The sequence below is a fragment of the Borostomias antarcticus genome, assembly GCF_949987555.1.
Source record: "Borostomias antarcticus genome assembly, chromosome: 5".
NCBI lineage: Eukaryota > Metazoa > Chordata > Actinopteri > Stomiiformes > Stomiidae > Borostomias > Borostomias antarcticus.
In genome coordinates this window covers 7,900,791-7,915,155 of record NC_140238.1, presented here as the reverse complement: position 1 = coordinate 7,915,155, position 14,365 = coordinate 7,900,791, and the positions used below count along the sequence as shown (strand labels likewise).

Sequence of the window (14,365 nt, the reverse complement as noted above, 5' to 3'; positions counted from 1 at the left end):
GTCTTAGTCAGAGCTGCACTGCACTTTGTGAAATGAAACCTCACGCTAGCTGCCATTCCGTTAATTTTCCTAATGGGCCGAGCCTGCCAGGCCTGCTTGTTGCCTTGTCTTGGCACCGCCGCGTTTTGCTGCATCGGCATTTATGTATTCATCTGAGTAATAGCACCGTGGCGGAGGACCACACACACAGTCTACCTCTCCAGACTGTTAGGGGCCTGTCTGATCGATCTGAGTCATCATCATCAGACAGTGCCGCATCTGTCTGTGATGCACCGTTGTCTTGGATAAATAATATTTCGCAATATAACGCAATATTTCTTTGCCGCTGTGTTACGGGGCTAGTTATCTTTGACCTTGGTAACAAGGAGAAGTGAACGCTCGCGCTGTGTTTCCTCCGCCCCCACAGAGACGCTGGCAGACTCCAACAGCGAGGAGTCTGACTCTGACCAATCGGACGTGCCTGAGATGGACTCAGAGATTGAGCAGGAGACTCAGCTCACATATCGGAGACAGGTCAGTGGCACACAGCGCTCTCTCCTTCACTTTAAAGTGACACAAATGTGGCCTAACTATAGGCTGTTAGTTGTTACCTGTGACAAATCCTTAGATGTACTGTAACTTGTACTTGAGTACTTGGCCAGAGGGATAGCTAAGGAGGGAAAATGTTTCACATTGTGTCTCGTTGCATGAACAGGTTTACAAAGAAGATCTACCTCAGCTCAAGGAGCAATGCAAAGAGAAGCACCGCGCGATGGCCATGAAGAAGAGAGAGCGAGCGCCCGGGAGCGGCCTCAAACTGCACTTCATCCACGGGTAAGGGGACGGCGGTCCGCTGCCCCGCCACACAGATAAATACAGCACAAACCCAAACTCCCCTCAGCCTCACAACTCACGCCAAACACGAAACGTCCGTTTCTCGCTGCCGTCGCGGGGCGGGGGGGATGCGTTTCGGACCTCAGCCGGGGCCCCCGCTCTTCGCCGTCCCTTAGTGTTGTTTTTTTTCTCCCCCCAACCCCCCCCCCCCCGCGCCATCGTCCCGCAGCTACAGAGGCTACGACTGCCGCAGCAACCTGTTTTACACGCAGACGGGGGAGATCGTCTACCACGTGGCGGCCGTGGGCGTGGTGTACAACCGCCAGCAGAACACCCAGCGCTTCTACATGGGCCACGACGACGACATCCTGTGCCTGGCCATCCATCCCCTCAAGGACTTCGTAGCGACGGGCCAGGTAGCTTGCCGGGGGCCGCAGCGCCACCGCTCAGCGTGAGAGAGCGTGACAGAGTCCGGGACAGGGCGGCTCACGGTCCCCCAGGTCCAAGCTGGGAGAGAGTAGTCAACCTCTGGAGATGCCACTTGGAACTGGAGGGTCTTCACCTGCGTGTGTTTATAATGCTGTGGATTAGCCTGTTTCCTTCAACGCTGCCTAGCTTAATAATGTGGAAATCTGAATCTGAAAAAATCTGAATCTGGGCTCTAACCTTGTACTGCCTGGGACCGTGGCGCTGGAGTGAATCTTGTCTGTGTGTTTGCTCAGGTGGGCCGAGACTCCTCCATCCACATATGGGACACCGAGGTTCTGAAGCCCATGTCCGTGTTGAAAGGATTTCATCAGCTGGGTGTGTGTGCTCTGGACTTCTCAGGTAACTAACGCCCCAATGCTGTTTACCCACATTGTAACTCTGCTTCCCCCTCTGATTCACTGAATACAAAAATCACCCAGTACAAATGCTTGCTTCAACTGAACGAGTTAAAAGAAAAGAGTCAGTTGGGCTTTTCTGGATACGGGCGAGCTGAAGCTTCTGCCAATTTCTGAGCTGGGGGATCTTGTTAGATGTCCGTGTGCTCTGGCAGACTGACAGCATCAGGGCTGAGACACATCCCTAGCTTCCTCTAATTGGCTTCAGACAGGCAGACAGAAGCATAGCTGTGATCTTGATGTCTGTACCAGGGAATTACCTGCCACGGCACAAACCCACTTTACTCTTCCTAACGAGACAAGAGCAGCGCCTCTCAGGGTGAAGGAAGAGGCTGCCTTTGAGAATTCTGTATTGAGCTGTGTTCTCTTCCTCCTGGTAGCGGACGGTAAACGCCTGGCCTCTGTGGGACTGGATGACAATCACACCATTGTCCTGTGGGACTGGAGGAAGGGGGAGAAGCTCTCAGCCATAAGGTCAGTACGTGGCCCATCGCCACCACGGTATACAACTGTCATCTCAATAAGAACGAGGGTCAGGTCATAACATGTGCCTGGAGAGAATACAAAATAAAGTACAACATTGTTCCATGCTCGCAAAATGAAGAAGTACATGTCATTTGGTCCCAATTCAAATTCACAGTGAGCTTTTTTCCCCCCAAGATCTTCATCCGCAAGTTTCCACTCAATCATTGATTCCAATCATTGAATCTCTCCTGCAGACAGTGCAATGGATCACAGATTTAAAAGCCCTTCGGCCAACCCCCAGCTATAGCATCTAAGTATCCTCTCAGACCTCGCAAACCATCCGGAGACAGTTTGAGCTCCTACGCTTTAAATATAGACATTTATCTATGAGGGACAATTCTTAATAGCTGCACTGTCCCGGGTTCATGGGGTGATTTACGAGGAGGGGAATGAAGGAAATCGCCCTGCAGGCGGTGAAATGGCTCCAGTCTCAGTAGGGAACACTTACTCCTGCCACACCGGAGGTAGATGATTGAAGAGTATAGGTCTGGTGTGGAACTTCTCTGTCCCTGTCTGCCTGGACTCCACACTCCATTCACTGCATGACCTCATTATTTAGAATGAAAAGTAGCCCATGTAAAATGAGAAATTACACAAGGTAGAACTACAATTCAAAGTTGAAACCAGTTAAGAAATCCAGGACTCCAAAAATGATTTGTTTAATTTATTAATTCCATACTATATCAATGTCTTCAAATGGTAACCTGCCATGTTTTTTTTTAGTTTCCTCAACATTTGTATCTTTTGTAACATTTGGAGCATGTGAATTCCCTATGGATAGTTTGGGCCAGGCTGCTGTCCTGCCTGCTGTTGTGTGCAGAGACAGCTTGGAGCTGCGCTAATCTCCTGTGCAGGCCCTGGTGGGGAGGGCAGGGAGGCCTGACAGAGCCTGACTCCTGCACTGCCTCCCTGCTCCTCGGCTGGGAAAGGAGCATGGTGTGAGAGAGGGAGGGAGAGAGAGATCGAGATAGAGAAAGATGGTGTGTGAGAGAGAGAGAGAGAGAGAAGCTGAGAGAGAGAGAAGATGGTGTGTGTGAGAGAGAGAGAGAGAAGCTGAGAGAGAGAAAAGATGGTGTGAGAGGAAAGGAAGACAGGCTGAGTGCTTTGTCGTACAGTATGATTCACTTAAATATCGTATTAGAGACTACAGGGATAGCTAACACATAATGGCCGACCATGTAGGCAACTTCTCTGTAACTATTTGTGCACTTTACTGTGTCTCTCACTCTTATGAAGTATTTAGCCCATTTTTATGTTCTTAGCCAATAGACAAACATTTTCCAGGAGCTTGCTCGATCAAAAGAGGTCAGGGAAGAATTTTTACAGCTCACTTTTCTGGCCCCAGGGTGAAACTGTTTTTTTGCTTCCCTCTGGAATATGTAGGGGTGGGACCTATGCCCACCCTCCCATTGCTCTCTGTAAATCGCGTTGTGTTGCCTCTGTGTATGAAATGCGCTATACAAATAAAGTTTGATTTGATTTGATTTGATTTGAGAGAAAACGAGAGGAGTAGTCTGAGGGACAGAGAGAGAGATATAGGGGAAGAGAGAGATGCGGGAGAGAGAGAGAAAGAGAGAGATGGGGGAGAGAGAGAGAGAGAGAAAGAGGGAGATGAAGCGTGCATCATTATGGCTTCAGTCCCAGTGAGTGTCAGTGGTGCAGCAGCACCAAGCGCAGTGATTAGAGAACTTGGTAGTGAACTCCGCTCCAGTGGCTCGGGACAGAACAGGCCAGTGTGCAGTTGGATCGTTTCTGTGATCAGCAGGACAATGGACAGACTCAGTGTGAGGCTGTCTTAGAAGCCTCCGCAACATAGCCTTAGCAAGCCATTTTCTTTCTTGTATTAGATATATGTGCCTTTATGTATTTCGGATGTCATTCCTGCAATGTTAATCGTCTCCACAGGGGAAGCAAGGATAAGATTTTCGTCGTCAAAATCAACCCGTACATGCCGGACAAGGTCATCACAGCTGGGGTGAAACATATGAAGTTCTGGCATAAAGCTGGTAAGAACTCCCAAACACAATGCACACGACTGAGAAAGAGATTTTTTTTATTTATTTTATTATTATTATTTTTTATTTTACCAGGGGAGCCCATTGAAACCAGGGTCTCATTTGCAGTGGTGTCCTGGTTAGAAAAACAAAGAATACACAAAACATACATCAATAAAATAACTACAAAGACATCATCCATTTACATATTAAATTTGATCAAACTGATAAATATAAAAAATAAATGAAACTGACAAACAATATTATTTAAAAAGTTGAGTGTCTTTAGATAGATACAATCATTTTTAAAAGCAATAAGAACACAGGATTATGTGTGTGTATGTGTGTGTTATGCTGTTTTAATTTGTAAAACAGCATAATATTTAAAAAGCAGAATATTTAATGGTAGATAGATAGATTGAATGATTGATTGATTGATTGATTAATTGATTGATTGATTGATTGATTGATTGGTTGATTGATTGATTGATTGATTGATTGATTGATTGATTGATTGATTGATTGATTGATTGATTGATTGATTGATTGATCAAGGGGAAATTGTTGAATGAATTATCTTTATCACGCGGCCATGTGACTTAATTGCACGCCCTCTCTCTCAGGCGGGGGTCTGATTGGGCGCAAGGGCAACATGGGGAAGACGGAGACCATGATGTGTGCCGTGTACGGCTGGACAGAGGAGATGGTGTTCTCGGGCACGTGCACGGGGGACATCTGCATCTGGAGGGACATGTTCCTGGTGAAGACGGTCAAGGCCCACGACGGCCCGGTGTTCAGCATGCACACCCTGGAGAAGGTACAGGAAGGGGAGGGGCTAACACGCAGGCCTAATGGACACTTCCCAGTCTCTCTCTCTCTCTCTCTCTCTCTCTCTCTCTCTCTTTCTCTTTCTTTCTCTCATTCCCTTTCTTTGGACATTATCACTCAGATAGCAATATTAGTAATGGGATGTACGGTAGGGTTAGCGTTAGCGTTGCACATAACAGTTATTCAGAATGTCTTTGCTTTCGGTGGGCAGAGAGACATTTTGGCCGTTGTAAATCCCCCGCCGTGACGTTCTCCTCCAGGGCTTCGTGACGGGAGGGAAGGACGGCGTCGTGGCTCTGTGGGACGACACCTTTGAGAGATGCCTGAAGACCTACGCCATCAAGAGGGCAGTCCTCGCTCCCGGCTCCAAAGGTATAAAGGTCATCTTCCTCCCCATCCCACTCTGCCCTAATAGTCCAATCACATTACACACTGGGCTCCCCGCTGGTGACACAGGCAATGAAACCAACTAATGAAAATCCATGAAAAACCGTCAATCCCATTTGAGCTCTAATGAAGATTGCTTCCTATGACCCGAGTTAAGGTGGAGGTATTTGACCGTAGACTATAATTCAATCTATAGGGCTTCTGCTGGAGGACAACCCTTCCGTACGTGCCATATCTCTGGGTCACGGTCACATCCTGGTGGGGACCAAGAACGGAGAGATCCTGGAGGTGGACAAGAGTGGCCCGATCACTCTGCTGGTCCAGGTGAGAGACGCAGAAGGCATTCACTATGAACACTACTCAAATTACCTTCACAAATAGTTGACAGCACAACAAGCGCCATCTGTGCTTAACTGACTGAGGCGGGCAGAGAATTAACAGCCGGGTCTCAAGTCCTGTTAAATGGGAGGCAATGAGGCGTTAGTGATGGGGGTGTCAGGTGGGGCCATATTATTATGGGGACTTCAAGGGACTGGAGGCAAGTGGAACTGTCCTATTTCTTACAGCACCATTGCCATGGCATGGTGTTTTACTGTACCTTATACAATATTTACACTAGTGTGCAGTAGACTTGTCATTTTCATTTTGTTAAGTGCTCCCACTTTGAATATCCTCGAGCTTCCACAACCCATAGATAATGACCTTGAGTTAACATTATTGATTGCCTTTTAGAAATACTTTAAATTAAATAGGCAATTTTTATGGTGGAAGCTGAAAGGATAAGGAATGAGTTATCTTGCTTCTGGCACATTTTACCATTCATTTTCATTATGCAACTTCATTATGCATTAGCTCGGAATCCCGGCCCAAAAACTACTCTGTGGATTGAGTTTGTCAATGCTGGGATGTTGGTAGGCTGCCCGTGCATTCTTTGCCCGTCTGTATTTTAAGTTGGGGTGTAGAAGACAGTTCCACTTTAAAGTCGTGGTTCCTTCACCCTGTCTTTCTCTGTCTGAGCTGAACTATACTGAGGCACTCTGAGAGTCAAACGGTTCTGTCTTTGTTTCCTGTGTCTGCAGGGCCACATGGAGGGCGAGGTTTGGGGCCTGGCCACTCACCCCCACATCCCGCTCTGCGCCACCGTCAGCGATGACAAAACCCTGCGCATCTGGGACCTGTCCCCCAGCCACTGCATGCTGGCCGTACGCAAGCTCAGGAAAGGTGGGTCAAACCAGACGACATCAGTCTTTTAGTCACCACCACTGTGGTGGCGACGGGCGTGCTGTTCTCCGGAGCTAACGAGAGGTCCTCCTTCCGTAGGGGGGCGCTGCTGCTGCTTCTCCCCCGACGGCAAGGCCCTGGCGGTGGGCCTGAACGACGGCAGCTTCCTCATCGTCAACGCGGACACCCTGGAGGACCTGGTGTCTTTCCACCACCGCAAGGACATCATCTCCGATATCAGATTCTCTCCAGGTCAGCCCCTGCCCCCCCCCCCACCCCCCCCCCCACCTCCCCTGAGGGGAAAGACAGCTGGCAGACATGCCGTCAACGCAGGCTGTTGTGTAAAAGTAAACTTTCTCACTTCGTGAAAGACGCTGGGAGGTGGTCAGGTAGTCATATTTCTCTCCCGCTGTGTGGAGAGATAAGATATTGCTGCAGGCCTGACCCAAATACAGGGCTCTGTGTAATAAGGCCAGCTAGAAACTCGGCCTGAGTGAGATGAGAGTGCTGGGGGAGGACAAAGTGAGAGCAGGAAGCTAAAATCTCGATCTCCTGGACAGTTCAACTTAATCTACCGCGCTAGGGATCCAATTTCCCAACGCGACAGCCACAGTGCCTCCGACGGGGTCCAGCGGCCGCATACAGTCGAGCCGATAGTGAGTTTAACCCACACGGCTTCACTTCCTGTTTACATGGCTACACGTTAGCTGAAGGGGGAAATGGAAATGTTGTTTTGTTTAATACGGGGGCATTATATTTAGTGATTCCACACTACTTATTAATATTCAGTATTATTCATTTTTGATAATACTGAATATTAATGAGTAGTGTGGAATCACTAAATTTAATGCCCCCGTTTTTCAGATTGTTATCTGGGATGCAGATGAGAATGCCCGGAGTAAGAGATAAGTAATCAGACATGGCTGCTTTGTCTGCACAGGCTCTGGGAAGTATCTGGCCGTGGCATCGGGCGACAGCTTCGTGGACCTCTACAACGTGATGAGCAGCAAGAGAGTGGGTGTGTGCAAGGGCTCCCTCAACTACATCACCCATCTGGACTGGGACAAGAGAGGTCAGCATGCTTGCTTTAACCGCTATGCTAATCGTAGGGTCAAAACCCGGCAGATCAGTTTTGAAGCCCGACCGCACTCAAGGCCCCTTCACAATGTTTGATTCTTTCCAATCTCAGAAGTATCTGCCTGTTTCATTCACTGGACTCCGTGATGCGCTCTCCCATTCACAGGGAAATTGCTGCAAGTCAACACTGGTGCTAAGGAGCAGCTATTTTTCGAAGCGCCCCGCGGCAAGAGGCAGACTATTCCTGCCAATGAGGTAGGCTTTGTGATGGCTCTGGTGGTGCAGCTGGCCTAGTTTCTCCCCCCGGAATGCGAGGGGACGCCTGTGGAAGGGCATTCAAGCATTAGCACGGCCCACTTTTACACCGGCATCATTCTAATTCTGGCAATGGAAATGGGATAGTGTTAAGCCTAGTTTGTAAGACAAGCTATGGCTCGTGGCGCATGGCTCAGCTATTGCTACGAGCCATGAGCCATAGCTCGTTTTATACAGTATAAACTACGTAGGCGTTTAAGGCCTAAATACTTTGTGACATTGCGAGCCGCAAAGAGTGGATGACAGATGATAGATGCTGTTACAGGGGGCTGGTGTCCTCCCCTCCTTCCATCATCCCTCTCTCCTCCCCTCCCCTGCCCCCAAGGTGGAGAAGATCGACTGGAGCACGTGGACCTGCGTCTTAGGGATGTCCTGCGAGGGCATCTGGCCCGTGGTCAGTGAGGTCACCGAGGTGACCGCTGCCTGCCTTAGCAATGACAGGAAGGTGCTAGCGACAGGGGACGACCTGGGATATGTGAAGCTGTTCAGGTACCCTGTCAAGGTAAGAGACAGAAACTGGAGCCATCATGTATAACAGCAGCCAGCTGTCTAGTTCCTGTGACTAAATGTGACTTAATGATAATGTTATGCTAATATCTTGCAATGTTATGCTAATATCTTCTTATGGCTGAAGGCCAGACTGTCAAAATGTGCTAATGTTATGTTAATGTTTCAGCAGTGGTATTTTGTTATTGTCATTTAGTTATAATTTATTTAAGTCATTGCGGTGCACTGCCCACAGGGAAAGTATGCAAAGTTCAAGCGCTACGTGGCGCACAGCACCCATGTGACCAACGTGCGGTGGACCCACGACGATGGTCTCCTGGCGACGGTCGGCGGGGGTGACAGCTGCTTGATGATCTGGGCCCACGAGGCCGAGGGTCACCGGGAGTCGCGGCACTGCGACAGCGAGGAGTCGGACATCGAGAGCGAGGATGACGGCGGTGAGAGACACACACCACGCCACGCCTAACCAGCCCCGCGGGGGTCCTCCAGCCCCCCTCCGCACCCATAACAGATGAGAAGAGCGCAGCCGCCCCGTGTAAAGATGTTTTCCCCGTCATGTCCCCGGCCAGGTTACGACAGCGACGTGACGAGGGAGAACGAGATCAACTACACCATCAAGGCCTTATCCACCAACATGCGCCCCATGACGGGGGTGAAGCCCCACCTGCAGCTGAAGGAGCCGTCTGTGGACGAGAGGTAACCCACCGCCCCCCCAGACCCAGACCAGGGCCGGGATGACATAACCTAGCCTTGTCAGACCACCCTGATCTAGCGAGCTCACATTCAGTTTCACTCCGCAGATCAGTCTGGCCTTCCCCCTATCTAGAACCATTGTTGTGGAGGGGAGTACTTGCCTAACTCCTTCAGCCAATCAGCGTAACAAAACTTTTGCCAAATCCATTCGGAAGAGAGCAAAAATGTATTTTCCTCTGAGAAACTCAGAAGTGCATACACTTCTTGTTTCATTGTTATTATTGATCTATTTCTGTGTATGCAATAACTGCACTTATGGCTGCGTTTAATCTACTAACGTCAATGTTACCACTCGTTGCTTCGGAAGACTGTTTTGCCAGCAGGCATCCTGTATTTCATTTTCACGCATCAACTATGGGAACCAATCAGGGGCTACTGGGGGGCAGAACAGCAGAAAGAACACAGTCCCTGATTGGCCCAGGTAAAATGTAATCGTAGAATAATCGTTCTAGATAGGGTGAAGTCCAGACTGATCTGTGGAGTGAAACTGAATGTGAGCTCGCGAGATCAGGATGGTCTACGAGGCTAGACAGAACCCTCTCCCAGGGAAGGCTCAGGCTGATGGACACATCTTGAACAGTCACACAGTCAGAGCCAATCAGAGAACAACACTGTCACTGAGGTGTAGCAGAAGAACCAGCAATCATAATGAGTCATTACTGTTTCAAAATGAAACCAAACCGCTGTCCTGAGTTTATGAATTAAGATATAAGGATTTTTATTTTTTATTTTTTTAGATTTCAGACTTCAATTCCGTTTCTTTTTTATTTTTCATATGAATTGAATGCTGTCTCCTAGAGGATAACCTCACCTCTCTGCTCTTCTTCTCTCTTCAATGTCTGTCCATCTGTCTCTGTCCTGCTGTCCTCTTTGATACCACTTGAAGGCAGGGGGTGGTCAGGTAAGATGCACCACAAAACCCCTCCCAGTTATGTTATGTTAACAGGGTACTATTATATATATAAATAAGGGTATTATTACCAACAACATCTGTATATTACGTTCATGTACCTCAGTGAATAATGAGAACCGTGGGAAAAGACGCTTTCCACCTTTTCTCTCTTGGGGAGCTGTTTACTGCTTCGGGCCCTAGCGTGAACGTCGCGGCGTCCGCGGAGTAACGGCTGGCATAGGGATGGGTGTTGGTTGTCATGGATACTCCACAGCGCTGACTGCTCGTGGCTCATGTCCTCGGTGGCTGTGTTGCGCTGTTTGGCTGACCGTGTCGCCGCTGCAACTGTGAACAATGTAAGAACCTGTGCCCTAATCTGCTTTCTCTTTAACTTACGCTGCCATGTAGAGGGTCAAGGTAAGCCAAAGCCCTATTTGGGTTTTATTTGTATTTGTGTGTATTTGATCATCAGTATCAGAGCTTCTGTTCGCCTGTTGAGCACTTCCAGTTCAAGGTCCTGTTTAATAGGGGTTATGGTTTGTGCTGTATCAAAGAAGCTGTGTTGTCTGGGCCTGCGAGGGGTCACACGGGGGCTCCTCTTATTCCAGCTCTCTGTTTCAGACCACCCGTTAGCAGGGCCCTGCCACAGCCAGAGAAGCTACAGACCAACAACGTGGGCAAGAAGAAGAGGCCCATCGAGGTGAGGAAGACGCTGTGTTTCTCATCACCCGTCCACACAATGAACCACACCATACAGATACTGATTTAGATCAACATGGCGTACACCATAATACTATTATGTTACATTCTGACTTATTACTCATACAGAACAACAGATGTCTAATTAGTGTCTGCATAGACAACGTCCAGATAACCTCCTGGGAGACTCTTGAGTGAATTGCGCAATTGAATTAGGAGGAAGTGCCCCAGAGCCTGTCTCTGTTGCCATGGCGCTCACCCCTGAGTCTGACCCTCTCGTGACCCCTCCCCCCAACAGGACCTGGTGCTGGACCTGGTTTTCGGTTACCGCGGCAACGACTGCCGCAACAACGTCCACTACCTGAACGAGGGGGCAGATATCATCTACCACACGGCCTCCGTGGGTGTCGTCCTCAACCTCACGACAGGTGTGGAGGGTGGGGGTGGGGGTGGGGGTGGGGGGCGGGGGCTGTGTTCATCTGACGAGGGGTGGATCTCAGGGCTGAAAGTGTTGGATTACTGAAGTGACGAGTACGACAATAGGTTGTTTGCTGCTGTCAAATGGGGGGGGGGGGGGGGAACAGCAGTCAAGTCATACTCTGACATCATACACTTTCATTTACCACATGTCTCTACATGTGTTTGTGTGTGTGTGTGTATGTGTGTGTGTGTGTGCGCGCGCTTGTGCGTGTATCTCTTTCAGCCTGCCAAAGCTTCTATCTAGAACATAGTGATGACATTCTGTGCCTGACTATCAATCAACACCCCAAATTCCCCAACGTGGTGGCAACTGGCCAAGTAGGTATGTTTGTGAGAAGTTGATCTCACGTGTCGCCAGATTTTTCTTCTCTACACTCATGTCTTCTAAAGAGGGGTTGTTGTACACGACCAGCAACTGGTGCTTCCCCCTCTCTCTTGTCTGTGCTCTGAAGCAGCTAACATCCATCATCAGAATCTCCACACGGTCCAGTTCAAGAGTTATTGTCATGCACGCCACGTGCCTCACAATCTCTGGACTGTCCAGAAAACATGAGCTCTATAACATCTACTGAATGGTCTGAGAAAGGAGGAGATCAGATTCCTATGAAATGACATCTCGTCTCAGTATAATTTACGCGACATTATTCATATTAGAGGAATTTGTCTAAATGCATAGACAGACAGAGTTGTGCCTCTCATCTCTGGTTCTGTTTCATCTCTCAATTTTTTCTTTCCAGGTGACACGGGTGATATGTCAGGTAAGGACCTTTCGATTTTCAAAAGGGATCTCTTATTATCCCAGACAGTAGAGACATCTACAAAGATCATTATCTGTGGTTGACAGCTGACAGTAATCTAAATCATTCCTTTAATATATTGCCCCCTAGTGGGAAACTAAGGGTAAGGGTAAGAGCAGTTGTGCACCTCACACAAACTTGCTTTGGCCTGCAAGGTCTTATTTTAACACAAGTGAATGAAATAGACTCAAAATCTACCCCATGGAAGATATAATGTATATTGTAAAATATATCTACAGTGTTGTGAACTGATTGACCTCGGCTGAAGATGTTCCTCCCCCCTCTCTCAGCTACGTCTCCTTCTATACACGTGTGGGACGCCATGAACAAGCAGACCCTGTCCGTGCTGCGTTGCTTCCACTCGCGGGGGGTCTGCTCCGTCAGCTTCAGCGCCACCGGCAAACTCCTGATGTCTGTGGGCCTGGACCCAGAACACACCATCTCCATCTGGAAGTGGCAGGAAGGTACGGGGGGTGTGGGGGGATGACACTGTCGCATCACGTCTAACACCTTCCATGTACAGGCTATTCACCTATCATGGTGGCTCAACACTGCCGGCTGTTAGACAGCAACTTCCAGTCCATTCACATTACAGTATGCCGGCGTACTGGGTGTAACACATTTGGGCATGCCCAGGGCTGGATTAGAACCCAGGTCTTCCGCTTGGGAGGCGGACGCGTTGACAGTTGCGCCAATAGGGACGTCCCTCTCGGAGGGACCGTCAGCACTCGATTTGAGGTTTCACCAACTACTCCACGATTCACTCGGTTGCACTCACCCCTCCAAACTCACTCCACACCACTGGACATCCGGGTCCCGGCACCATTGTAACCCACACGTTAAGGGCTGGCCCAGGACGGTATTTGAACCCACACTCAACAAGCCCTCCTGCTTGCGAGGCGGACACGCTGACAGTTGTGCCAACATGGACGTCCCTCTTGGAGGGACATGTCGGCACTCCTTTGAGAAGGGAGTTTCGCCGGCTACTCCGCGTTTCACTCGGCTACATGAGCACATGAGCACATGTCGCCTCCTTCTTCATTGCTTGTCCAGGTGCCAAAGTGGCCAGCCGGTCAGGTCACACCCAGAGGATTTTTGTGGCGGAGTTCCGACCAGACTCGGACACCCAGTTTGTGTCCGTGGGCATCAAGCACGTGCGCTTCTGGACGCTGGCTGGGCGAGCGCTGCTGAGCAAGAAGGGGGTGATGAGCTCCATCGAGGACGCCCGCATGCAGACCATGCTGTCGGTAGCATTCGGAGCTGTAAGTCTGTCCCCTTCTCTTTCAACATCACGACACACATAACTCATATACAATATTCCTCTTGTAAATGCATATCCCGCATTCATGTCATTTGACTGTAACTATTGTTAAATTCTCTATGAATCTGAAATGAATACTTAACAAACATGTATGTGTACATTTGATAATAATACCTGAAACTCACCAGATGATGTAACATGTAAGTGAATCTGGTCTTTTCTTGGCTGTACCGGTGCACGTTGTCTTTGCTATGCCATGTCTGCTCTCATAGGTCACTAGATTAGAGCAGGTTTGTTTTCTTTTCAGAATAACTTGACATTTACAGGTACCATTAGTGGGGATGTGTGTGTGTGGAGGGAACACATTCTAGTGAGAGTAGTGGCCAAGGCCCACACGGGCCCCGTGTTCACCATGTACACAACACTGAGAGATGGCCTCATCGTCACCGGGGGCAAGGAGAGACCGTGAGTACTTCTCCTCCTCCTCCTCCTCTTCCTCCCTCTGCTATAGATAATGCCTGCTATAGACAATGTTGGATTACTGTTGTGTAATGTGTGTGCTGTACAACAAATTGCTTCTTTGAGAAGTCTAAGGCTACCTGCTACAACCACTATTAGCTCTCAACAGCAGGACAATCTGTGATGTAGTGTACGGCTACAGGCTACGTGTGTGCATCAGCCATTCAGTGAATGGCAACTAAGAGGACGTAATACCTATATACCCGGTATACAGTAGTGAGTTATGGATTGTGTGTGTGGTGCCCCCTGCAGGTCTAAGGAAGGAGGTGCTCTGAAGCTGTGGGATCAGGAGCTGAAGCGCTGCAGAGCCTTCCGACTGGAGACGGGACAGATCATCGACTGTGTTCGATCCGTATGCCGGGGGAAGGTAGGCGCTTCCAGGGTCCAATGGCCATTAGGGCTTTGGTGCTAGG

At 49.1% G+C, this 14,365-nt stretch overlaps 1 protein-coding gene across 1 annotated transcript in view; it reads left to right on the top strand.

Moving 5' to 3' along the window:
• eml5 (EMAP like 5) overlaps nt 1-14,365 on the top strand; it is a gene marked incomplete at both ends in the record, with an annotated part of 40,747 nt that overhangs the window by 21,230 nt on the left and 5,152 nt on the right. Inside the window, 24 exons of the mRNA XM_084439158.1 lie at nt 407-513; nt 695-813; nt 1,043-1,229; nt 1,536-1,641; nt 2,078-2,171; nt 4,128-4,228; nt 4,840-5,033; nt 5,305-5,416; nt 5,628-5,755; nt 6,511-6,652; nt 6,752-6,904; nt 7,593-7,724; nt 7,896-7,984; nt 8,370-8,546; nt 8,787-8,988; nt 9,121-9,247; nt 10,818-10,896; nt 11,194-11,323; nt 11,599-11,697; nt 12,113-12,133; nt 12,463-12,636; nt 13,226-13,434; nt 13,741-13,898; nt 14,205-14,319. Coding sequence (XP_084295284.1) covers nt 407-513; nt 695-813; nt 1,043-1,229; nt 1,536-1,641; nt 2,078-2,171; nt 4,128-4,228; nt 4,840-5,033; nt 5,305-5,416; nt 5,628-5,755; nt 6,511-6,652; nt 6,752-6,904; nt 7,593-7,724; nt 7,896-7,984; nt 8,370-8,546; nt 8,787-8,988; nt 9,121-9,247; nt 10,818-10,896; nt 11,194-11,323; nt 11,599-11,697; nt 12,113-12,133; nt 12,463-12,636; nt 13,226-13,434; nt 13,741-13,898; nt 14,205-14,319 — 3,155 coding nt within the window. The remainder of the gene's footprint in view (nt 1-406; nt 514-694; nt 814-1,042; nt 1,230-1,535; nt 1,642-2,077; nt 2,172-4,127; nt 4,229-4,839; nt 5,034-5,304; nt 5,417-5,627; nt 5,756-6,510; nt 6,653-6,751; nt 6,905-7,592; nt 7,725-7,895; nt 7,985-8,369; nt 8,547-8,786; nt 8,989-9,120; nt 9,248-10,817; nt 10,897-11,193; nt 11,324-11,598; nt 11,698-12,112; nt 12,134-12,462; nt 12,637-13,225; nt 13,435-13,740; nt 13,899-14,204; nt 14,320-14,365) is intronic.